The 27,212-nt window shown below is 45.8% G+C and overlaps 1 protein-coding gene across 3 annotated transcripts in view; it reads right to left on the bottom strand.

Moving 5' to 3' along the window:
- Positions 1-2,511: 2,511 nt before the first annotated feature.
- The window catches only part of LOC123748539 (uncharacterized), a 122,958-nt gene continuing 98,257 nt past the window's right edge, over positions 2,512-27,212 (bottom strand). For all 3 annotated transcript variants that reach the window (XM_069314727.1, XM_069314726.1, XM_069314728.1), the window contains 2 exons: positions 15,016-15,103; positions 2,512-3,963 (listed from right to left, as the gene is read on the bottom strand). In XM_069314727.1, the coding sequence (XP_069170828.1) occupies positions 2,818-3,963; positions 15,016-15,103 (1,234 nt within the window). In that variant the 3' untranslated portion in view covers positions 2,512-2,817. The remainder of the gene's footprint in view (positions 3,964-15,015; positions 15,104-27,212) is intronic.

Genomic DNA, 27,212 nt, shown 5'->3' on the forward strand with positions numbered 1-27,212 from the left:
CAATGGGGCTGTCCCAACTGGATTGTTTCTTGGCTTTCGGCATGGCTGGTCTGAGTGCTGGGTCTGTCATGGCACCCCATTTCGTGTCACATTCCGTGTAGTGGGGGTCCTGTATCCCCGCTACATCACTCAGGGTGTCAGGTAGAATTTCCTTAACCAGGTCATCTGATGCTGAGGAGGAAGACAGGAAGGCTGGGACTGCAATTTGGGTGGCGGTGCGGACACCCAAGCCACCGAGCCTGACAGGAAGAGTGGCTTGTTTCCACTGGCATTCGTTGAGAGAGAGGTTAACAACTTTTTCCAGCATGGTCTTCAGTAGGAGGTCATACTCGTCAAGCTTTGGGTTGTTGTAAGATGGGGCGCACCTCAGAAAGTAGGTTAGCCTCGGAAGGGATAGGCATTTGGTGAGGAGATAAAAAGCATCGTGGGCATCGATGTCACCTATTCTGTCTTCCATCCTCCTAAGGTCTGCGATTTTCTTGTCGAGGATCTCCTCAATGGCGTTAGACCCGAGGGGAGCTCCAAGGAGGGTGCTGTTCTCGGCCCTAATGACATGGGCTCCAGGCAAGGCAGACCTTATTCTAGCTACGATGTCTGGGTTGGAGGAGACTACTTCACACTTGGAAGGGTTCAGGACGAGACCCAGGCTTACTTCTTGCTCCCTTATTTTCCTGATATCTGACAAGAGGTGGTCTACGGTGCCAGCTATAGTGCCATCATCCAAAAACCAGATGTTGAACTCGCTGGACAAGCTTTCGGTGATTTCTTTTAAGACTAAGCAGAAAAGAAGGGGAGCAAGAGGATCACCTTGCTGAACACCTTCACATGATCTGATTTCATGTTCACCAAAGAGTAGTTTTGACTCGCCACTGTAGCACGATAGTATGAACGGGTAGAGGGGCCGGAAATGGCGATGTACGGCACAAAGTACTGCATCTCTTCTTACCATGTATATATATATATATATATATATATATATATATATATATATATATATATATATATATAAGTCGTTATTTAAAATGGACAAGCAAATTTTGGATAAATTTTTAGGATGTCGTCCAGTACACCAGATTCAATGAAATAGTTACACAGTTGGTGGTACAATAGGCCAGGTGGTCTAAAATCTTTTACGGTTTCACATTCAACAGTATAGTGTTCTAGTGAATGCATTGAAGGTTTGTTTTCAATCGGAATATTCTGGTAGTGCCTCAGCCACACTAACCTGCCAGATGTGCCTATAGCCAAGGCGAATTCGGGTAATGACTACATCACATTGCCTGGTCCGGTTACTGTGCTGACATACAAATACCTATTATTACAAAAATTGTCAAACCTTTTAATACTGCAGCTTTCAGGTCTCTGGGCATTTCTTAGTTCTTCTAAATCTGAATTAATTTCTTTAATTTGTATGCTTCTAATAATTGCATTAGATAGTCCAAAGTCATAATCAATATTTTCTTTCCTGCAAGCCTCATTATCCAATCGATCTACAAATTCATGTTTTCCACCTGCAAGGGAAGGGATCCACACAAATTTTATCCAATAGTTATTGTCATTCCATTTAATCAAGACTCATAAGCCTAATTATACCACAAGGCCTATTATAAGTTTTGTGGGACCCATTATCTTTGAGCTTTCTAAGTGGCTCGCTAAAATTTTGTCCCCACACTTTGGTACTATTTCTTATTCGCATTTGACTAGTTCGGTGGATTTATATGATCTTTAGTTAAATGACTTTTAACAAATTAAAGAATGTTCCAAATCATTACTGATGATAAATTAATCGAAAGAAAAAATTAATTCGAAAGAAAAACTATTTCTTCAAATCTGTATAAGAAATGTTTTAAAGAAATTTATTTGTAAAATTACCCCCAGAATTATTTCTTGGTTTACTTAGGGTGATGATATTTTGTGTATTTGGTCAACAAAATTAAAATTGAAATGAATTTTAAGGAAAACTGACTGACACCACCAGTCTCCGTGGTGCAGTGGTAAGACACTCGCCTGGCGTTCCGCGAGCGCTCTGTCATGGGGAGGATTTACCTGGCCGGGGAGGATTTACTGGGCGCAAATCCTTAACTGTAGCCTCTGTTTAACTCAACAGTAAAATAGGTACTTGGTTGTAAAAACGATTTTTCCCGGCGGGGATCGTATTCCAGGGACCTGCCCGAAACGCTACGCGTTGTACAAGAATGTACAAATGGCTGTACAAGAATGTAACAACTCTTGTATATATCTCAAAAAAAGAAAAAAACTTAATGATCAAGTCACCTCTATCAATGTAAAAAATGCCAGAATGTTCTACATGTCCATCATGTCACTATTGGACTACATTGCCCTGCACCTTATGAGTCTCTCTAGCAATAGGAGTAAAGCGTTAGAGAGAATTAGAAATGAAGCCATGAGGATAATTCTTGGAACCCCCAGATGCACAATAGTCATCACATGAGGGTGTGTGTCAAAGCAACACAAGTAAAAAATAATTTTCCGGTTTGTTCAACTCATTAGTTCAGATTTCTACTCTTTAATTTCGTTGTACATCGGCATATATAGCAATGACCTCATCGTTACTATTAGTACTCACCAAAACAGGTGGATAGGCTGGATAATGAGGCTTTATGTTTTGAGAGCACTTACTATCTATCACTGACTTGCTGGAGCCAATTTTACATGACACATAACTAAGTACATATACGTCGAAATGTTACAGTAAATATTGAAATGTAATTTGGCTATTTAACCCCCAAAGTGACCCACTCTTGACATCTATGATTTCTTACATATGAAGGAATTCCTTGATCTGACATCTAAACATTATATATTTTCACAAATTTCACTGAAGACTGAAACAGTTTTGTCAGCAATGTTTTGTGCTGTATTTTTTGTTAATCCCCGTGACGAGTACCAGACATCAAAGCGGATCTCTTCACATATTTGGAATAAGGCGCAGACGAATGTAACGTCAAGAGCATGAATATTTACATAACTTTTAAAATCTGTTAGCTGAACATGTTTACCTACTCCGTATGTTCTGGAAAAATGTTTAAACATATTTGTAAACAAATAGTCTCTCGTAATAGGTTGTGGATTTGCAAAGAATTTCTCAGGAGAAAAATCAGCTGGCCGAAGCATTCTCTCAATGATCATATCTTCAATAAATGATTTTTTCTTCAAGTTATTCTGAAACTGAACATCATGCTGCTTTGCATACATCCAGAAATGATCTTTAACATTGTAAGGTGTTGAAATGCTCTGAAACATTGGAGCACCATGGAAACCCGAAAGGAAGGTCTTGGAGTAATCTTTCATGTAACGACGCATATCAATGGGAATACGACTCCTAATATTGTAGGCGTCTCGTGTAAAGCCAGCCTCCATTACTACCTCAACAAGAGCCGTGTTAATTACACTCGTAAATCCTGAATTGAACGAAATATTTTCAGACTGACACTTGGCATGAAACTTATCAACATCTGAGATATTCAGAAAAACATTTTCCAAGTATTTTGTCTCTGCCTGAGATGGTTCTGGGGCTCCGAAAGCTTCAATGAGGACAGAAGTGGCAGGCTCTTGTTTTTTAAGTTTAATTAATGAGCTCAACCGCTCAGGATCATTTTCAAGAGCCGATTTTATTTGTTGGGTAATTTCTGATGTCTGACTGTGGTCTGCAAGTTGATCAAATTGCAAATCATCAATGGGCTTTCCGCTTAGCATGTCATCAATGATTTTATGGAACCAACGAATAATCATTATGATATCACCAGCATCAATTGCTGCATGTTGGCACTCAAATATCACTGTGTTCCGATATGGAAATTTTTCGTTTATCTCTGGCCGAGGAGGAAGGTCTTCAGGGGTAGATGATAGAAGTCGAACGCGCCACAGAGGTCCATCGGTCAAATTTGTAGGCATGTGTATCAGTGACTGTGTTTCCTTAAGTGGATCTGACCCTTCAACAACCTGAGAGATAAAGTAACAATAATTTGTTCAGAAATACAGTCATATGAAACAAAGGCTAAGGTTTATCCAGATAATAGAGCGATGTATCAATTATTCTAGAAAAAAAATGTTTTATTAAGGGGCCTGAGTTGCTTAATAAAACATAATGAACCATAAAAATTTAAGGAGATAATTAGACCAGCCTTTCACTAATTAACCCATTGACCTCCATTAGTTAACCAAAATAGTAGTCGAAATTAACGTAAGGATCAGTGTTTCATCAAAATGACACTGTTGGATAAACCTAACCCCAATGTCCGTTGATCTAAGCTATTAAGTCATTTGTTACTTAACCTTAAGTGGATAAAGCTATTAATTCAGTTGCTACTTAACCTTAAGTGGATAAAGCTATAAAGTCATTTGTTAGATAACCTTAAGTGGATAAAGCTATTACAAACATTTGTTAGTTAACCTAAATAATAAAGGTGAATTGAGCGCATAAGGTCTAGCGCTTGAAGACTAAATGGGCTCTAAAGCTCTTCCAAACATCACTTCAACAATAAAACTCAGTAATGTGTTACATAATCATTTTCCTTAATAATTTTCAGTTTTTAAAATGTTCCAGTTTTTTTTAGATGATTCGTGCGCTTGAGGAATCTGTAATTATGACCGGTAAATATATTCACATTACAGCGTCTCCATATGAATGACCTGATCACAGAACTATGATTACTAATTTACAAAATTCATTTGCAGCCTCTTGTATGCCCCTCATCGGCCTTATGCTGGAATATTATTGAGGTTCATCACACCTGTATAAACATGACACTGCTGCTTAAATGTAACATACAGAATGTCCAAATTAGTATAAATTTATCGATGAAACGTTTTCACTAAAAAACAATATAGGAAACTCTGAACCACTTGTGCTAATAGGGTTGAGTTCCCGCTATTGATGGTAAGGGCTAGTGGTCTAGTGTGCTAGTGGTTTTGGGATTAAGGCCTATCTACCTATGAAGGATTATTAACCCTTAAACTGCACACCATAACCAGGGTTGTTTCATTGATAGTGTACACCATAACCAGGGTTGTTTCATTGATAGTGTACACCACAACCAGGGTTGTTTTAGGCCTATCACAAAAGTGTAAACTCCCACGCATACATGGGGATCACAATAGCTTCCTCAGGCCTCCAGTAACCATCCCTCATTAACAACAACAAATTATCCTGCGTCTCTTGTTTTCCCATCTAGGACCTTAGTAAGAAGATGAGGACCATGTCTGGTACATCACCACCCAGTGTCTGGACGTGCTGGGCGCCCACAATTGGAACTAATAAACTTTTACCAACAGCAAATAAGTGATTACCATGTAAATATTTAAAGGCAAACTGTGTCCTGTGTGCAATCATAAGATTTAGGTTTTTAATTATTAATATATGTAAATGAATATGAACACATACATGGAGTGCATGTCTTTGACACATTTCTGTACATATGAATATTAAAAAAAAAACTACAATTGGTGACATTTTACAATTTACATTTTTATTTGAAAATGTAAAATTGTCAATTTATTAAAAAAAATTATATTTATTTTTTGTGTTCATGTTACTATGTTGATCCATTAGGAAAAGTTGGGGCAATTACCATGTAGACTATCTACAAAAATATTTAAAGAGTTTGAGGAGAAACCGATTTTCAGGCCTTTGGTCCTGTTCGTAAGATAGGATTTTAACCATACAAGTATTCTTCCCTGTGGGCGTTTAGGCGTACAAGGAAGATTACTTTTATGGTTAAAATCCTATCTTACGAACAGGACCTCTAAAGTCTATATACAAGGCGAGTTTTCCGATGACATCCCAATACAAACGGGTGTCCCACAAGGCTCCATACTAAGCCCAACCCTTTTTGCTGCATTCTTAACAGATTTGCCTAACACCCATCCTGTTAACCTCTCGGCGTACGCCGACGACTTAACACTGTATTATTCAGACAACGCCTTACCTAATACAGTCTCAACAATGCAAACAGTACTTGATCACCTCATAGATTGGACACAACAATGGGGCCTTCAAGTTAGTACTACCAAAACCTATTATCAAATTTTCTCTAAAAAAAGACTTGTTTATCTACCCACCCTCACAATACACAACACTCCCATCCAACACGTACGAGAACATAAATATCTTGGCATGCACTTAGACTCGCCCTCACTTACCTGGAAAGCACACATTCAACACCTTAAACAGACGACACAACCCCGACTCGCCATACTGAAAGCCCTCACTGGCACCACCTGGGGAGCACACCATAAAATCCTGCTCCGTTTCTATACAACCTACATTCGCAGCCAACTAGACTATTGTTGCCAAGCATATGCGTCGGCTGCGCCTACTAACCTACAGAGCCTAGAGGTCATCCAAAACAATGCCATGCGACTTATATGTGGCGCAATGCGTTCCACTCCTATCCTCGGTCTTTACGGGGAAACGGGCCTCACAAGCCTAGCCACCAGACGAGACATAATGTGTGCCAACTATCTGTCACTCTGTACCACTGCTCACCAGACACACCCATACAGATCAAAAATTAACCCAACAGTTAACCCACATAACCCCCACTTCCCAACCAATCACTCACAACCTTTCCTCACACGGGCTACAAATAACCTCAATAAAGACCTCTCTACTCCAAAACTCGGAAACCCAACTTACTGTTCCCCCTATTCCACCCTGGCTTTATACAACTCCTAATACATCAATACAACTCGAAGACAACATTCCAAAGTCTGCACCAAACTCAGCCATAGCCTCAGTCTTTCTCTCAACAATGAAAATTGCTACCCAAATACCACAGCGATTTATACAGATGGATCTCGCATCATCATGAACAACGTACCCTCGGTCACTAGCGCTGTATGGATACCGGAATACCATCTCAAGCAGGGATGGCGATTACCAAACCAACTATCTGTTTTCACAGCTGAATTATATGCCTTATATCAAGCTCTCCAAATAATCACAACATTACCAATCGGGACATATACAATCTGCAGTGACTCCAAGAGTGCGATTCAAGCAATTACGTACTCTTCAAAAACGTGCAAGGAGTTTGTTTACCCATGTCTTCAACTTCTTCATGAACATCGTTTGAACGGTTATGATACCTCTATCCAATGGGTCCCAGCGCATTGTGGTATTCTCCATAATGAACTAGTAGATCAACTAGCCAAATCAATGCACAACACACCTCACATTACCCGTCATCCAATTCCCCATGTTGCACGTAAAAGAGCCTTCATAAATACCATCACCCAAGATTTTGCGACGAAATGGAAAACGTCATGCTCACCTTTGTACTATGGGTCCATTAAAAAGAAATGGGAAACTTGGAAACATGTCAGATATAAATGCAGAGAAATTGATATAGCGATGACCAGATTAAGGCTGGGACACACCAAACTAGCAGCACACAGCTCTAAGTACAGAACAGACATCAACGAACTCTGCATCCACTGTCAGGTGCCTGAAACAGTCGAACACTATCTCCTACATTGCTTCCGACACTATAGTGCCAGAGTAAATTTCAAACAAGTACTTATCTCACTTAAAATACCCTTTACCATCGAGCATATATTAGGAGGCGGTGACCACTCGTTACAAGAAAAATACCAAATAGTCAAAGCACTGGCTAAATATCTCCAATCGACCAACAAATTGGGTCACATCTGACCCGCGCCACATTTATACCTGGCGCCACCAACAGCTAAACACAGAAAACAACTGCCTCGTCGCAACACCAAGGATCAGCTGACACCATAAACACAACACACCGCCCTACGGTGCGGCAAGTCTCCCTCTAACATACACCTCTGTTCTAGTCGCCGCTCCTCTGTCTACAGCACAACGCAACAAGCACTTTTAAAACTCTTATCATCTTCAACATAAACGCCTCTACCAACATCTGTACTAGTGCAGTCATCGGGAGGACAAACCCTTCATGCAAACTGCACCTACTATCAAGAAGAAGAAGAAGAAGCTGAAGAAGCAATTGTGTGTAGTTACGGAATTCAGGCCCTTTTAACCTATATCCCGCTTATAAGAATCATATGACCCTGAATTGTATATACCTTGAAGCATGGGGAAGAGATTTTGTATATTTTAGGAGTAGCCTGAACTGTCAGTTGACAGCAATTATGATTCTCATTGTTTTGAAAATGGCTTTAGGCTTTTTCGGCCAGGAAAATATGGAGGAGGGAGGAGAGCTTTACCGCTGGATGAGACGAGTACACAATGCATTGTGGTAGCCGCGCCAGCTGCTTGTTGATTGGTCAGTACCAGGTGTGTGGCATTGTTGACCAATAGGGTGCTGCCTGTGAGGGGATGGTTTAACACTAGCTAAACTTTCCACTTGTTTTACGTGCCGTGGCACTCAGCACGTGCACTTCACGTGCACGGGACTAGTTCTGGTAACCCATACCGAATCATCTCGAGTTTGGGCTCATCTGAGAGCCTGAGTCTTCAGGATTCCAAATATGCTACAATGGCCGTTGTTGCATATATGTGCAAAGTGTTAGAGCGAGCAACAGCTTTTGTTTTGTAGAGCTTGGAGGTAGACAGGGTTTGCATGGGAAGGCGCGAAGCGTGGAGGCGAGGGTGGACCACTTGCTACCATCGCAATGCCAGCTGGCCATTTTGTTCGGCCATCTTGGGATCGCCCCTGCGGCAATGCAAGCTCGTCTCTGACTGGCTAAGAGGCTAGGCAGCTGTGTGCCTTCCTTTGAGTGGTTCGCTTGAGGAGGACCCGGGAAGATGCCGGCGTCTTGCCTCAAGACGCATTCTGCCACCCTGCCTCCGCCCTTGCCTGATTTCCTCCTTTGCTCATTCGGCCAAATTGAGTAAAGAGCGTCGTGGCAGTTGGCTACTATACATCTCCAGCTACCAGCAACATCGACGAGAGTCCATACAACGTAGCAGAATCTGGGAACTCGTCGTATTTAGGTTGGATAGCAAGGGAGTGTAGAAACAAAATCGTGGAACGTGGGTAAAGTAGCATACGAGCAGTTACCAGATTCGTGGGGCCCAATTCCAATGATTAATCAGACATTCTGACCACCTGCTAGTGTTCTGTAGCAGTAGAGTGAAAGGTTAATATCTTGTCAAGTGTTCTGGGGGCAGGTTTTCCCATAGAAATTCGAGGGAATTTCGTGAGAATCGCCATTTGTGTACGAACACCTCGCTTCGCTGGTAAGGGTACGGAACTGCGCCGTGTGCTGTGAGTAAGGCTACGAAAACGCACCGAGCCACGCGAGACTCCCTCCTAGTCTACCACCTTAGCCCAGCCGCTGTGACTACCCACCTACAATAGGTGCTTGGGTATGGTAGGACACTTGGGTATGTACGTGAATAATCCAGCTGTGTAAATGAAGTAAGTACCCTGTGTGATTTTTGATGATTATTATCTCTATGCCTGGATTCGAGGGTCAGGTAGTCCACCAGCATTGTCTCCAAGCACCTGTAGAGGTGAAGAGAAGTGCGGGCGCGTGGGATTTTCACCTTTATTGACGTTCTTGTCAGTCTACAGGGATTTTACCTGTGTAGGCAGGTTTACATTTGTGTGTGTGTGTGTGTGTACACATGGGAACAGATTATACATATATTAGCCAAGGACTGAGTGGGCTGTCCTAGTGGTTATATTCCACTCTGGTAGGATTTTAGGAAATTCATTCTAGGTGATTCTTATTCCATGTAGAGTAAACTTCTGCAGGAGAAGAAGTCCAGTACTGGTCATAAGTGCACACATAAAGAATGTCTGTATGTAAGTAACACCAGGGATTTTCCTGGCAGTTGATTATTGTGGAAGTACTTCCAGTGTACTCACCTAATTGTGCTTACGGGGGTTGAGCTCTGGCTCTTTGGTCTCGCCTCTCAACCGTCAATCAACAGGTGTACAGGTTCCTGAGCCTATTGGGGTCTATCATATCTACACTTGAAACTGTGTATGGAGTCAGCCTCCACCATATCACTTCCTAATGCATTCCATTTGTCTACTATGACACTGAGTGTTGTTGCCTGCCTGGCTGCGTGCTGACGTGGCCGTTTTGCCATGGGGGGCCTGGCTATTCCTCCTGTGTTGAGGGTAAATTCCGTGGGACTGGAATTCACGTGTAAGGCTGGTTATCCGGCCATTGAGTTAGTTATGTGTGACATGCTTCGTGTCCCGGTGGAAGCTGTGTATGGAGTTGAGCTTGTTACGGCCCACCGGGTGATTGTCAAGTTCGTGGGGGAGGAGGAGTATCGGGACTTCCTCCGGCGGAACGAGGGGCGTTCATTGCAGTTGCCGGATGGCGCCGGCTCCGTTTCGATCTCGGACCGAAGTGGTGCCCTGACATATGTCAGTGTGCACGGTGCGCCCCTGGAGTTCCCTGAAAACCTTCTCCGGCGCTTCTTCGGGAGGTATGGTGCAGTCATCAGTGTGCGGGTGAACAAGCTGTCCTCGGGGAAGTATGCTGGGAAGCAGACGAATGTCCGTACATTAGGTATGCGCCTGCGGTCGGATATCCCATCTTCTGTCCGGCTGCTGGGCTACTACGTTCGGGTGTACTATGCCCGGCAGCCCCGTACTTGTTTCCGGGGTGGCCAGTTGGGGCATCAGGCTGCCGGGTGCTCTGAGACACCTGCTGCGCCCGTTAACTTATTCCGGGAGGAGGATTTCCCGCCGCTCCCTCAGGGCGTGGATTCCGGAGATGAAGTGGAGCAGGTCCCAGTCGCTGCTGATGCGGCCCCTCCTGCGTCACCCAACATGCCCCCTGTGCTTGTTGCCCCTCAGCCGAGTGCGTCTACGTCTTCCTCGACTCCTGCTGCTGCGCCTGGTCCTGCGCCCTCGCCAGGTGTTCCGGCTGTGTTGGGTGTTGGGGGTGCTGCGGAGCATCCTGTTGTGTGCGGCCCGGTTCCCCATGTGGCTGAGGCTGCTGAAGTACTGCGACGGGCGTTGGTTCGCCCGGTTCGTGAGGGCCGTGGTTCTGGGTCCGCCTCCGGCTGTGAGGATGTGCTTCCAGTGCCCAAGCGTTCTAGGCGCTCTTCTACTGCTTGGGCTGATATGGAGGACTACGACGCGGGTGGAGCTTCGGGAGATGGTGTGGCGATTCCGGGTGCCTCGTGCTCTACGACGCTGGTGGTGGCTAATGACCATGTGTCGGCTGTTGACGATGATTGTGCGTCTAATTTACCTCCTGTTCTTTCTCCTGCAGAAGGTTCTCCGCAGTGGGAGGTGGTTGCTCCTACGGGCGTGGATGGTGTGGATCCTGGTGCGACCCGAGGCATCAAGCTGGTGCTGAAAAAGGATGCCAAGCGTGGGGGGTCCCGGCAGGTGCAACGTTCAGTGGTTGCCGAGGAGCCCTGTGAGGCAGCTGAGGAGGCTCCCAGTGTGCTGCCCATTGCCCGGCCTCTTGGGAAGGAGCCTCTCCCTCTCATCTTGGCCTCCGGAGTGGCGATGGATGATGACCAGACCACACACTAGAAATTGAAGAGACGACGACGTTTCGGTCCGTCCTGGACCATTCTCAAGTCGATTGTGATGAGGACAGGTAGGGACAGGAATTAAATAGGCAAGAGAGAGCTGAGGAGGAAAGTCAGGTGTAGGGGATAGTAGTAATGAGAACTGCAGCAGGCTTATTGGCCCATACGAGGCAGCTCCTATTATAACCACCGAAGGAGATGGTAATAGGAATAAGAAGAGGATAGCAAGGGAGCGTAGAAGACAATGAACAGAAAAAGAAAGAAGAGAGAAAGAAAGGGAAAGAGAAAGAAAGAAATGGAAGGGGGAAAGCTTATGTTAAGTCACGTTTGTTAGAAAGATTAGAGCATTTGAGTATATACTGTGAAAGGGAAGAGTCCACAGCAACAAAGCCAGGACTCGAAACTGATCGAAACTGTGAACGCCAAGAAATCCGGACTCCACCTGCCAAAGATCATTGGGGAATATAAACCTGGATATGCGTATGGAAATGTCAAGACACACAAGCCTGGAAACCCATTTCGGCCAATCATTAGCCAGATACCCACACCCACGTACAGACTGGCGAAGCGACTCAATGGCCTGCTGACTCCTTATGTTCCCTGCGCCTTCAGCCTGAAGTCTCCAAAGGAATTTGTTGACTTACTGCGGGGCACACGGGCCACAGGGATAAGAGCCTCGTTGGACGTAGAATCGCTGTTTACCAATGTACCTGTGGACGAGACAATCGGGATGATAGCCGACAGAGTGTATCGTGATCCAGCCTGTACTCCCGTTGACATACCAGAAAATATTCTGAGGAAACTACTCCAAGCTTGTACTAAAGAGGCACCCTTCTTGAGCCCGGATGGACACATGTATAAGCAAGTAGATGGGGTCGCCATGGGTTCTCCCCTAGGTGTCCTGTTTGCAAACTTCTACATGGGTACCATCGAACAAAAAGTCTTAGTCGACATGAACTTGAAACCGGCCATATACTGCAGGTATGTTGACGACATTTTTACACAGGTACCTGATGTCAGACATCTGCAGGAGCTGAAGGAGGCATTTGAGCAGAGTTCCGTGCTGCGTTTCACTTACGAGATGGAAAAGGATGGGAAGCTGCCCTTTCTAGATGTAACAGTCATGGAAAAGAGCGGAGGTTTCCACACTGCAGTCTACACTAAGGAAACGAACATAGGAATGTGCCTAAATGCCAACAGCGACTGCCCAGACAGGTACAAGAGGAGTGTTGTTAACGCATATGTCGACCGTGCTCTCAGCCACAGCTCAGAATGGAAGCAAGTCGACGAAGAACTCTGTAGGGTAAGGCAGGTCCTAGTCAACAACGGCTTCTCCAATGGTTTCGTCGAAGACATCATAAGAAGGAAAGTGAAACGCCATGCAACCTCTGAAGAGACAAATAACACAACACCTATACCCCCTATTAGACTATTTTACAGGAACTTCTTTTCCACAGCTCATAAAACGGAGGAAAGGGTCCTAAAAGATATTGTTAATAGTAACGTTATCCCTACAGACAAAAATCAGAGGATACAACTGACGATTTACTATAAAACCAGAAAAACGCCCAGCCTACTCATGAGAAACTCTCCAGACACAAAACAGAACGCTTTAAAAGAGACTAACGTCGTCTATGCCTTCAAATGCCCTCTTGGGGACTGTAAGCTCCAAAAAACCCAGTATATAGGCAAGACAACAACATCTCTTTCTAGGCGTTTAACGATGCATAAGCAACAGGGCTCCATTAAGGAACATATAATCTCTTCCCACAACCAAACCATCGCCAGAGAAATCCTAGTAAACAACACAGAAATCATCGATAGATACAGCGATAGCAGGCGGCTTGACGTTTGCGAGGCACTACACATCAAGAAGTCAACACCAGCAATCAACAGCCAATTAATGCACAACTATATTCTACCCACCTCAAGACTCCGCTCCAATATAGAACCATCAAGAAATATGGACCAATAGGCTTTCTACAAACACTTCTATTCAATACCCATTGTTTCGTGTTCTGTCTTGTGTTGATGAAATTAATACCCTATTAATGCCACCTCTTGTTCTGTCGTGTGTTGATGAAATTAATACCCTATTAATGCCACCTCACCCCATCCACCTCACTCAAATGTAGATATAAAATCGGAGATGCGTAAGTTCTATTCAGTTGTGTATTTGTAAACTAAAAGTCTTTGAAAATGTAATAAGTTTTACGAAACGCGCTCGTGTCGCGTCAGACTAGAAATAAAAATGAATTTTGGAGAATTGATTTTTGATTTACCTCCAACAGTGAAAAGAAATGTACTAAAGATTGAGAAAATTCGTGTTAGAATTATTAATCTTACTTTTTCGGTCATATTTAATAATATTATTTATTATTATTTATATATATATATATATATATATATATATATATATATATATATATATATATATATATATATATATATATATATATATATATATATATATATATTTATATATATATATATATATATATATATATATATATATATATATATATATATATATATATATATATGTCGTACCTAGTAGCCAGAACGCACTTCTCAGCCTACTATGCAAGGCCCGATTTGCCTAATAAGCCAAGTTTTCATGAATTAATTGTTTTTCGACTACCTAAGCTACCTAACCTAACCTAACCTAACTTTTTCGGCTACCTAACCAAACCTAACCTATAAAGATAGGTTAGGTTAGGTTAGGTAGGGTTGGTTAGGTTCGGTCATATATCTATGTTAATTTTAACTCCAATAAAAAAAATTGACCTCATACATAATGAAATGGGTAGCTTTATCATTTCATAAGAAAAAAATTTGAAAAAATATATTAATTCAAGAAAACTTGGCTTATTAGGCAAATCGGGCCTTGCATAGTAGGCCAAAAAGTGAGTTCTGGCTACTAGGTACGACATATATATATATATATATATATATATATATATATATATATATATATATATATATATATATATATATATATATATATATATGTCGTACCTAGTAGCCAGAATGCAGTTCTTGGCCTACTATGCAAGGCCCGATTTGCCTAATAAGCAAAGTTTTCCTGAAATAATATATTTTCTTAATTTTTTTTCTTATGAAATGATAAAGCTACCCATTTCATTATGAATGAGGTCAATTTTTTTTTATTGGTGTTAAAATTAACGTAGATATATGACCGAACCTAACCAACCCTACCTAACCTAACCTAACTTATCGTTATAGGTTAGGTTAGGTAGCCGAAAAAGTTAGGTTAGGTTTGGTTAGGTAGGTTAGGTTGTCGAAAACAATTAATTCATGAAAACTTGGCTTATTAGGCAAATCGGGCCTTGCATAGTAGGCTGATAAGTGGGTTCTGGCTACTAGGTACGACATATATATATATATATATATATATATATATATATATATATATATATATATATATATATATATATATATATATATATATATATATATATATATATAATCCTGAAGAAGAGATGGTAAAAGAGGAAGGTGTTGGTGACACAAAGGGTGTGTGCGATGCTCACCTGGAAGTCGATGGAAGGTGTTGGCATCTCACACAGCCACCACTCTTTGTCACGGAGGCGGAAACAGGTCCTCAACAGCTGAACCTTACTGAAAACCATACAACTTGATTAATCCTTTTCCTACCGTGTTTCACTGCTTCTTTGTCGCTTACATGATGTCAGGGAGTATTTTACTCATTTAAAATACTGATAAAAACATTTCAAATAAATAATAAATATGGTAGACGCCCATTAGAAGTTAATTTGCATTCAATGCTTTCACATTCGATAACGAAAACAATCCCTATTTATGAACTTATAAGACTGTGAAGGGATGGTTTCACCAGAGTAAACTTCCCCTGGTTTTTATGCCTGTGGCAGTTTGTACACTTAGCAAGTGCACGGGCCTAGTTTTGTTAACCCATACCCGAATCATCTTGAGTTAGGGCTCATCTGAAAGCCAGTCATCAGCAATCCAAATATGTTACAATAGCCATTGTGACGCATTTGTGGACAGAGTTAGAGCCAGCAACAGCTTTCATTTTGGAGAGGGCGCTGTGACAGAGGATTTGCTTGTGTGGCGCGAGGCTTGGGAGCATGGCAGGAGCCTACCTCCCACGCCTCCAGCCTCATTGCCATGGCTGGCAAGTGAGCTGGTCGGCCGAGCGGACAGCACGCTGGACTTGTGATCCTGTGGTCCCGGGTTCGATCCCGGGCGCCGGCGAGAAACAATGGGCAGAGTTTCTTTCACCCTATGCCCCTGTTACCAAGCAGTAAAATAGGTACCTGGGTGTTAGTCAGCTGTCACGGGCTGCTTCCTGGGGGTGGAGGCCTGGTCGAGGACCGGGCCGCGGGGACACTAAAAAAGCCCCGATATCATCTCAAGATAACCTCAAGAAGAAGATGGCAACGCCGCCAGCCATCTTGGAAAGCACCTTGGTCGGCCATCTTGGAGTAGTCTTAGTGTTATTTACTGTGGTTACTGCAACGTGTGGGCCCGTGTTCTTAAAGGTAATTAGGGCATGGTTGGTCATTGCAACCGGACAGTAGAGTATTGTGCCGTGTTCTAATATATATGAATTAGAGCGCTTGCCGTGTGTGTTATTGCAAGGGGTTGTAATTGTTGGTGATTGTTGCTAGTGTTGATCACTCACCGTGTGTGTAATTGCAGTTAGTAAATCGTGGGGCCGTGTTCTTGTGGGTTAGAGCACTGAGGGTTATTTACTGGTGTTCTGCGGTATTGTAATTGCAACCAGATTGTATAGCAAATCACTGTGATTTGTTATTGTGATTTATCATTGTCGTGGGTGAAACTCTGGCATTGAGTCAAGTACTTGGGTTATATTTTCCTGTTTATCTGGTAGGACATCGATGTCCGGTATTCAGTGAGGTGATTACAAGGCAATTAATGTAACGTAACCAAGGGAACACCCATTGCTTATAGAGAAATTGTTCTTTAACAATTTGAGTAACGTATGATGCGTTTGGGTTAATTATTTCCTAGGAAAAGCTGTGTTAGTCTCTCAGGGAGCCTAGCTAAAAGCCGGACATGAATAATAGAATTCCGGGAGGGCTGTATCCTCCATTCTGAGTATTGTTTGTTGTAATTATCTGTCAGTGGGCTGGTAATTAACAGGTTCCAGGAAGTCAAAGTAATAAACTTTGATCAATGTATATCGACTCACACGAAGGCTCCATTGTTCCATTAACATAACGTCGGTTATTGATCTGTCAGAGGACAGGTAATTTGATTGACTCGTGGGAAGAGTTGTCATTGTAAAATAACGTAAACGTGGTGAATAATTTTCGTTATTAATTACCTGAATTGGTCTGACTAAGGAAGGCTCAGACAGAATTCATGCCATTAATGTAAATTGTTGAGCCCAGTGTGAAAGGTTACGTATTTGTATTAATTAATTATTGATCTTCGGGATAGTAATTAATTGTTCAAGGGTAATAACGAGTGATTACCGTTCTCTTAGCACTTCAGACATTGTAATTGGAGTAAACTATCGTTGGGCGATAGTAACCGATAACGTAGTTAACGTAACTAGTACAGAAATTAATCAGCTGTCTGGAAGTACAGGGATTAATGGGGATTACTCACTGAATGTTCGACGGGTAGAGTGTTTGTATAACTTTCGAGTTACTAGTGACAGTTGTAAGTTTGATTGTCTGTGAGAAGACAAGATTAAGTTAACGTAAAAGTTATTACTTTTAGTTATGTTATTAACGTAATCAATTTGTTATTGATTGTTGATTCGTCCGACGGACGATGTGTTAACACTGTGTAACGTGATTTAATTGTGGAGGGTTGCTGGAGTGCCAGTAACCCCATTAGTCATTGTCATGTCATTGATAGCCTACTAATTTGATTGCATTGCAACCCCCATTCCAGGGGAGGGCGGAGTCGTGGTCGAACCACCAGCCAGGTCAGACGTTCCTGAGGTCTCTCTGCTGGTGTTACCATTGGACGCTTCTCGGTTGGCCTGGCGAGTTTTTTTTTATTTTTATTTTTAAAACAGAGCAAGTACAACGTATAGTAACCATATAAACAGGAAAGCACAGAATAACAAAGAACACAGAATAACAACAACACAGATAACAAGTAACACTGATCAACACAAAAGTGAAAACAAATAACAGAAAACACATAAGAACACACACACACATAAAAACAAAATTAGCACTACCCAGACGGGGCGCGCCAAAAGCGTCAGTAATGACAAAAGCACACAAGGAGCACAATAAAACCAAGGGTAAATTATAAACAGGAATACACATACAAAGAAACACATAAAAAAATAACACAAACGCAAAACACACGCACCATGCACCACACCACACAACAGCAGACAACACACCACAGAAACGAGAACACAATAACAAACATGGTAATATAACACTGTAAATACAACATAGTAAGGAAATGCAGGAAAATAACAATGGAATACAACATAGCAATACACAGCACAGTACATAAAATAAAGGAAACAGAACACATTAGCATTACGTAGTAAAATAACATAGTAAAAAATAAAGGAATCGGTATAGTACAAACCGACATTGGAAGATATAACACAGTAAAATGACACAGATAACAGAACAAAGTGTAAAAAAACATAAACACACAAACAAACAACACATGCCACCCATACGGGGCGTGCCAACAGGAACCATAATGAAAAGCACATAACACAAGGCAGCAAGACAAAATGACAATGAACACAAGCATACAAAAAACACACAACAATGGAACACATACGAAACAAACACAGTCACCCAGCACACAAACTCGACCCCCACAGACAGAGGACGGCCAGCCACCAAGCAGAAAAAACACCCACGCACCGGACACATGGAGAGAGACAGACATGTCACGCAACACCACAACGCACCCATACCCACCCACACACAAACAAAACCCTGCCACACAGGGTTTAAGGGACCGACAAGAATGAGAGGAGGGGATGAACCAGCCTTGCTTGATCTGATATTTACCCTAAATGAGTCGGATATAAGGGAAGTTAAGTTGGAAGCCCCCTTGGGAATGAGTGATCATAGTGTATTGAGCTTTGAGTACCTGGTTGAGCTGGGAATTATCACTCCCAAAAAAGAACTGGGAACCAAAGGGCTGGCGTACCGAAAGGGAAACTATGAGGAAATGAATAAATTCCTATGGGATATACATTGGGACACAGAACTCGGAACCAAGTCCGTACAAGACATGATGGACTATGTCACCCAAAAATGTCAGGAGGCTGTAAGCAGGTTTGTCCCAGCCCGACAGGAAAAAACAGAGAAGCAAAGGAAGAATCCGTGGTTTAATAAGGAATGTATGAAAGCAAAGGAGCAGAACAAAAGGGCATGGAGGAACTTCCGTAATAACAGAACACCAGAAAGTAGAGAGAGATACCAGAGAACCAGGAACGAGTATGTCAGTGTGAGAAGAGCAGCTGAGAAAAGGTATGGAAATGATATAGCTAATAAAGCCAAGACCGAACCCAAGCTACTACACAGTCACATCAGGAGGAAGACAACAGTGAAGGAACAGGTGATGAAACTTAGGGTGGGCGAGGACAGGTACACAGAGAATGACAAAGAGGTGTGTGAAGAACTCAACAAAAGGTTCCAGGAGGTCTTTACAATAGAACAGGGAGATGTCGCGGCGCTAGAAGAGGTGGCAGCAAACCAGGTGACCTTGGATAGGTTCGAAATTACAAGAGATGAGGTCAAGAAGCACCTATTGGAGCTGGATGTGAGAAAAGCTGTTGGGCCGGATGGAATCTCGCCATGGGTATTGAAAGAGTGTGCAGGAGCACTTTGCCTACCACTCTCCATAGTGTATAGTAGGTCACTGAAAACGGGGGACCTACCAGAAATATGGAAGACTGCTAATGTAGTACCAATATACAAAAAGGATGACAGACAAGAGGCACTGAACTACAGGCCAGTGTCCTTAACTTGTATACCATGCAAGGTGATGGAGAAGATTGTGAGAAAAAACCTAGTAACACATCTGGAGAGAAGAGACTTCGTGACAACCCATTAACATGGGTTCAGGGAGGGTAAATCTTGCCTTACAGGATTGATAGAATTCTATGATCAGGTGACAAAGATTAAACAAGAAAGAGAAGGGTGGGCGGACTGCATTTTTTTGGACTGTCGGAAAGCCTTTGACACAGTACCCCATAAAAGGTTGATGCATAAGCTAGAGAAACAGGCAGGAGTAACTGGTAGGGCGCTCCAGTGGATAAGGGAGTACCTAAACAATTGGAAGCAGAGAGTTACAGTGAGGGGTGAGACCTCAGACTGGCGTGAAGTCACCAGTGGAGTCCCACCGGGCTCTGTACTTGGACCTATCCTGTTTCTGATATACGTAAATGATCTCCCAGAGGGTATAGACTCTTTCCTCTCAATGTTTGCTGACGACGCCAAAATTATGAGAAGGATTAAGACAGAGGAGGACAGCTTGAGGCTTCAAGAAGACCTGGACAAGCTGCAGGAATGGTCGAACAAATGGCTGTTAGAGTTTAATCCAAGCAAATGTAATGTAATGAAGATAGGGGTAGGAAGCAGGAGACCAGATACAAGGTATCACTTGGGAGATGAAATACTTCAAGAGTCCGAGAGAGAGAAAGACCTGGGGGTTGATATCACGCCAGACCTGTCCCCTGATGCTCATATCAAGAGGATAACAGCAGCAGCATATGCCAGGTTGGCTAAAATAAGAACGGCCTTTAGAAACTTGTGTAAGGAATCTTTCAGAACATTATATACTACATATGTCAGACCAATCCTGGAGTATGCGGCACCAGCATGGAGTCCATATCTAGTCAAGCATAAGACTAAAATGGAAAAGGTTCAAAGGTTTGCCACCAGACTAGTACCCGAGCTGAGAAGTATGAGCTACGAGGAGAGACTACGGGAATTAAACCTCACTTCGTTGGAAGACAGAAGAGTTAGGGGGGACATGATCACCACATTCAAGATCCTCAAGGGAATTGACAGGGTTGATAAAGACAGGCTGTTTAACACAAGGGGCACACGCACTAGGATACACAGGTGGAAACTGAGTGCCCAAATGAGCCACAGAGATAATCGAAAGAACTTTTTTAGTGTCAGAGTGGTTGACAAATGGAATGCATTAGGAAGTGATGTGGTGGAGGCTGACTCCATACACAGTTTCAAGTGTAGATATGATAGAGCCCAATAGGCTCAGGAACCTGTACACCTGTTGATTGACAGTTGAGAGGCGGGACCAAAGAGCCTGAGCTCAACCCCCGCAAGCACAACTAGGTGAGTACAACTAGGTGAGTACACAAGGTAACCAAGCAAACCCCAGTACACACAAAACCCCAAAGACAAACAAACACAGACCCCCCAAACCCCACCCACCAGAGGGAACAGAACCAAAGGAACACGCACAGACACACACACAACCACGCCCACAGGAACCCACCACCTACACCAACGCAGCACCCCGGACATACTCGACCGTGAACCAAGCATCAAAAGCCCTAGGAAAGGAGCGACGCAACCACCACATAGTATAAGACAGACGGCCTTTCAAAAAGCCCAAAATCCTACCCACCCCATACCCCTCCATCCTACCAACCCATAAACAAAAAATATAGTCCGCTAACAACACCCCGAGCGTGTTACGCACCCGCCTGGATCCCCGAGGGAACGAAAAAAACAAAAACTGCAATAGGTCGACCTGCACCCCTGGACCATAAAAGACTGCAATGACATCCCGCAACCACCCAACCAAACCCTGAACCCACGCACATAGATAAAAGATGTGCAACCGAGTCTCACGTCTCCCACAATGAACACAACTATCAGAGGCGACCAAACCCAACATAAAGAGCCTCGCATTCGTAGCCAAAGACTCATGCAAATATCGAAAAACCAACTCACGCGTCCGTGGCGCAATACACGGCCCACTCAACGCCTCCCACACATTCCCCCAGTCGAAACAAGGGTACAAACTTTCGACCCTGGGAGGCACCCGAGAGGCAAGCGCCCCATACACCTCCCGACAACCAAAAGAGACAAACCCAGGAAATCGACAAAGCTCCAGAAGGATCAAAACCACCCACGAATACACTGGAGGCGTATACATGGACACCTCCTAGCAACGATCCAGATCAAGCAAAAAACTAAACCTCATAGAGCAGTAAAACAACCCCAAGGAGTTTAACCCACCCCCTAACACCAAATTCCTCCCGAACTGACCCCCAAAACTAAGCCAACGGCTTCACATAGACATCAGGAATACCAATTCCACCTTCTAAAACCTTAAGACATAACGTAGATCGACGAACCGGATGATACCGGCCACACCACACATAACGATACACCAAACCCTCCAGAGCGCGAGCCCTCCGCCGATCCAACGGAAAACACTGCGCAACAAACCAGACCCGCGACAAAACCATACAAGACACGACAATCGCCCGCTGGTAAATAGTCAGGGCCCTTTGCGACAACATCCCCACAGCTACGCCCACCCCCCGCGAAACTGCCTCCCAATTAAACTGCACATACGACCTTAACCACGTAATCCCCAGAACCCGAATGGACTGAACCACCGGAAACCACGAACCAGACCACACCAAACGAGAGGCCCAACCCCCCAACCCCAGAAGACAAGACTTTCCACGATTGGCCAAAGCCCCTGTAGCCGACTCAAATTGAAGCACCAAATCCTGAACAGCAGGCACAGAACCCTCAGCGGCAACAAACAAGACCGTGTTGTCCGCATAACCACAAATCTTGAGGGACAAGCCATTTGGCAAACACGGTGAGACAACTGAACGACAAGCATGCACTGCGCGAACAAAGGGCTCCCGAAACAGAATATATAGAAGCATCGACAGAGGACACCCATGTCGAACCGAACGCCGAATAGCGAAGGGAGCACTAAGGAACCCATTGACACACACCCTACTACTACAACCAGCATACAACATCCGTATCCAGCCCACAAACTGGGGCGGGAAACCAAACCTCTCCAGGACCCGCAAAACAAACCCAATTGGCACGCGATCAAAAACCTTGGACCAATCCAGGCTTATCATGGCGGCGGGAACACCAGACTCCTCCACAAAGAGGAGAAAATCCCGAAAAAGGGAATTGCATTGCACCAACGACCTACCTGGAACGCCACAAAACTGACCCCAAGAGATCACCGATCCCACAACCGAGCGCAAACGTCCAGCCAACAACTTGGAAATAATCTTGTAATCCACATTTAGCAACGTAATAGGCCGCCAATTTGCAAAAAAACGTAAGTCCCCCGGCTTCGGAAGAAGCCGCACAAGACCATCATTTTGCGAAACGGACAGAGACAAACTCCGAAGACAAAATCGAACCACCTCCAAAAAATCGGCACCAAGCACATCCCAAAACTCGACATAGAACTCCATCGGAAACCCATCCGACCCTGGAACCTTACCACGACGAAAGGACCGCACATCCTCCCAAAGCTCCGAAGGGCTTACCTCCCGCACAAGACCCACACAATCCATACCCGGCAACCCCGGTGCAGTGCACAGTGTTGGAGGAAGGACTCCATCAACCCCTCATCCCCCGCAACCTCCCAATACAAAGACTCCAATTCACCACGCACATAATGCAAAATCGCCCCCGTGTCCGACAAAACCGAACCGTCCGGCCGATGAAGACCTGCCAACAAAACAGAGGCATGCCCCACCCGTCCCTCCGCAGTAAAAACTGCAAGAGCTTCTCACCACACAACCGTTCCTCCACCCCAGCCTACACACGTACCCCCTCAGCCCACAAATGAGATCCTTACACTCCGAGATCTCCCGAAACCTATCTAAACCCTGATTCAGCAACCCATACAGGCGAAATAACCGTGCCTGCAAGACCCTCAACAGACCAAACCTTCCCGACGCCTCCCGCTTCGCCATCACCCGAAAAAACGACAGACATTCCACCTTAGCCCACTCCCACCACTCCAGGACTAAGGGAAAAGTCCCCTTCCGAGCGGCCAAAACAGCCCACCGGGCCCGGAACTGGGCACACTTAACAGGGCATTTCAGCAACCCACAATTCAGTTTCCACCAGCCACGGCCAACCCGCACCTGGGAGCGAATCTCCACCTGCAACACCACCATGCAATGGTCCGAGAACCCCACGGGAACCGTCTGCAACGAAAAAACCGAACCACCCCCAGTAGGCACGTAAAAACGATCCAGGTGAGAGCAAGCCCCACGCGAGATAAAAGTGTACTCCAAAGGACCCCCTTGCAACACGGCCACATCCCAAAACCCGCAACTCTTCAAGGTAGCAGTCAAAGCCGGCGAGATATTCGCTGGACGAAGACTATTGCTATTCCCCGGCAATGTAATACAATTAAAATCCCCCCCCAAATCATCCCCCTCGTATCGTGCCGCAAAAAATGCAGCATATCACAGGAAAAGAAAACCTCCCGGTTCTGCCTCTGCGCCGCCCCAGATGGCGCGTACACATTCAAGAGAGAGACCTCAGACCCCAAAAAGGAGACCCGAACTAACAGCACTCGACCACCTTCGTCCATCTCCGTGTGAAGCACGGAAATCGGGGCCCGCTTAGAAAGCAGGATCAACATACCTCCACGCAAGCCACATGAAGGGTTTAACACCACCGTAAACCCCTCAGCCAACACATGTAACAACCCCACTTCCTGCACATTGTGCTCCTGCACAAAAGCCACATCCACCCTCCACTCACGCAGCATCGACACCAGGCCCAATTGTACAGCCACAGAACGCAAACCATTCACATTCAGCGAAGCACATGTTAATTTAGGATCCATCGGGAAAAGAGATAAACCCTATCTAACCACAAAACCGTCATACCGGTCCGGCCGACACCCCGTGTACGGAAGCAGTAGCAGTTGCCACCGGGTTTCCAGGCGACGGAGACGCACTCCCCACAGGGGGGGGGAGGCCAGAGTCCTTCCAGAGCTTCATCACAAGGCCGCGATCATCACTGCCACAGTCCCCCGGATCCACTACCGCCCACTCCGGGCTACGTACCCCAGGGGACCCACATACGAGATCACCAGGAGGGTCCACAACACACCCTCCACCGCCCGGCACCGACGGGTCTACTACAGACACCGCCACACCCTCACCATCACCAACACTTGCATCAGGCTCTAACCTCCGCACCGAAGGCCCTCGGTCCCCGGAGCGACCACTCCTGTTCGTCTTCCGGCGCTTCGTCTGAGAGCCAGGTTGACCCTGGAAAGCAGTGGTGGAAGGACGACGAGAGGGGCGACCCCCTTCCAAGAACTCATCTGCCTCCAAGGGTTCCACACCAAAGGCACCAGAATCTGGCACGACATCCTCCACCGGCGACAAAACAGGGCCACGCCCCACCGAAGCGTCAACATCGACGGCTATGGCAACCGGAGGCGGATGCACCTCCACATGCGTGACCACCGCACTACCACCCAAACCAGGGGGGTCCACAGACATCGGACCCGACACGTCAGCACCAGTGGGGCGCACCGCACCCACAACGCCATCATAACCGGTAGGTGCAGGGGGAGGGTTCAACCCGGCAGGATCATCCCCCAGGTCCACAAGGCCATGAAGGAAAATCTTCTTCTCGCAAGACACTGACCAACCGGACGGTGCCATTACGGCAACCAGCAGCCTGGTGTCCAGCCATACCGCACCGAAAACATGTGCGCTCTTGTCCCGCATAAAAGCACTGCACCTTGAACCCCAGCAGTACCATCGACGACGGGATCGCCTTCCTCAGCTTCATGGTAACCGTGCGGATACCCATCAGGACGCCACGAAGACGGCCAAACTTCAGCACATTCGCCCGACAGGCGAGAACACTCCCATATCCTCCTAAGAACCGGCGGAGCAGGCTCTCTGGGAACTCCACAAAAAACAAGGCCACAAAAAACGCCACCAGCTGTGTGCACGCCAAACGTCCAGGCAAGACTGAGGAGCGAATGTAAACAGAACCGCTCTGCACGGCTGCCAAGCAGCCAATCTTGCCCTGGCGAGTAGTCGTTTGCCACTGCGGGGTGACTACTTCCTCGTCTCAGGAGTCTGGCCCTAGCTTTGGTAGGGGACAGACGTGTGCTTCGGCGCTCCAGCAGTTGGTGCTGTTTGCCAGTTTCGGCCGGTTGGGGGCGGGTGTGTCTCTTCCCGCCTGTGCTGACGTGGGCAGTGTTGTTGCCTGCCTGGCTGCGTGCTGACGTGGCCATTTTGACATGGGGGGCCTTGCAATTCCTCCTGTTTTGCGGGTGAATTCCGTGGGTCTGGAATTCTCGTACAAGGCTGGTTATCCGGCCATTGAGTTGGTAATGTACGACATGCTGCGTGTCCCGGTGGAGGCTGTATAAGGAGTTGAGCTTGTTACGGCCCACTGGGTGATTGTCAAGTTCGTGTGGGAGGAGGAGTATCAGGACTTCCTCTGGCGGAACGAAGGGCGTTCGTTGCAGTTGCCGGATGGCGCTGGCTCTGTTACGATCTCGGACCGAAGTGGTGCCCTGACATATGTCAGTGTGCATGGTGCGCCCCTGGAGTTCCCTGAAGACCTTCTCCGGCGCTTTTTCGGGAAGTATGGTGCTGTCATCAGTGTGCGGGTGAACAAGCTTTCCTCGGGGGAAGTATGTTAGGAAGCAGACGAACGTCCGTACCTTAGGTATGCGCCTGCGGTCGGATATCCCATCTTCTGTCCGGCTGCTAGGTTACTACGTTCGGGTGTATTATGCCCGGCAGCCCCGTACTTGTTTCCGGTGTGGCCAGTTAGGGCATCAGGCTGCCGGGTGCTCTGAGGCCCCTGCTGCACCTGTTAACTTGTTTCGGGAAGAGGATTTCCCGCCGCTCCCTCAGGACGTGGATTCCGGAGATGATGAGGGGCAGGTCCCATTCGCTGCTGATGCGGCCCACCCTGCGTCACCCGACGTGCCCCCGGTGGTTGTTGTCCCTCCTCCGAGTGTTCCGGTGGCTCCTGTCGCTGGTCACTTCGCTGTGCCAGTTGCTCCCGAGGGTCTTCCGGCTGGTCTCTGTGGGTCGTCTGCATCTTCCTCGAATCCTGCTGCTGTGCCTGGTCCTGCACCCTCGCCAGGTTTTACGGCTGTGCTGGGTGTTAGGGGGGCTGCGGAGCGTCCTGTTGTGTGCGGCCCAGTTTCCCATGTGGTTGAGGCTGCTGCCGTACTGCGTCGGGCATTGGTTCGCCCGGTTCGTGAGGCCCGTGGTTCTGGGTCCGCCTCCGGCTGTGAGGATGTGCAGCCAGTGCCCAAGCGTTCCAGGCGTTCTTCTACTGCTTGGGCTGATGCGGAGGATTACAAAGCAGGTGGCGCTTCGGGAGATGATGTGGCGATTCCGGGTGCTTCGTGCTCTACGTCGCTGGTGGTGGCTGATGTACATGTGTCTGCTGTTGACGATGGGTGTGCGTCTGCTTTACCTCCTATTCTTTCTCCTGCAGAAGGTTCTACGCAGTGGGAGGTGGTTGCTCCTACAGACGTGGGTGGTGTGGGTTCTGGTGCGAGCCAAGGCATCAAGCTGGTGCTGAAGAAGGATGCCAAGCAGGGGGGGGGGGGGGGGGTCCCAGCAGGTACAACGTTCGGTGGTTGACGCAGGGCCCTGTGAGACAGCCGAGGAGGCTCCCAGTGCGATGCCCATTGCCCGGCCTCGTGGGAAGGAGCCTCTCCCTATCATCCTGCTCTCCGGAGT

The sequence above is a fragment of the Procambarus clarkii genome, chromosome 80 (genome assembly GCF_040958095.1).
Source record: "Procambarus clarkii isolate CNS0578487 chromosome 80, FALCON_Pclarkii_2.0, whole genome shotgun sequence".
NCBI lineage: Eukaryota > Metazoa > Arthropoda > Malacostraca > Decapoda > Cambaridae > Procambarus > Procambarus clarkii.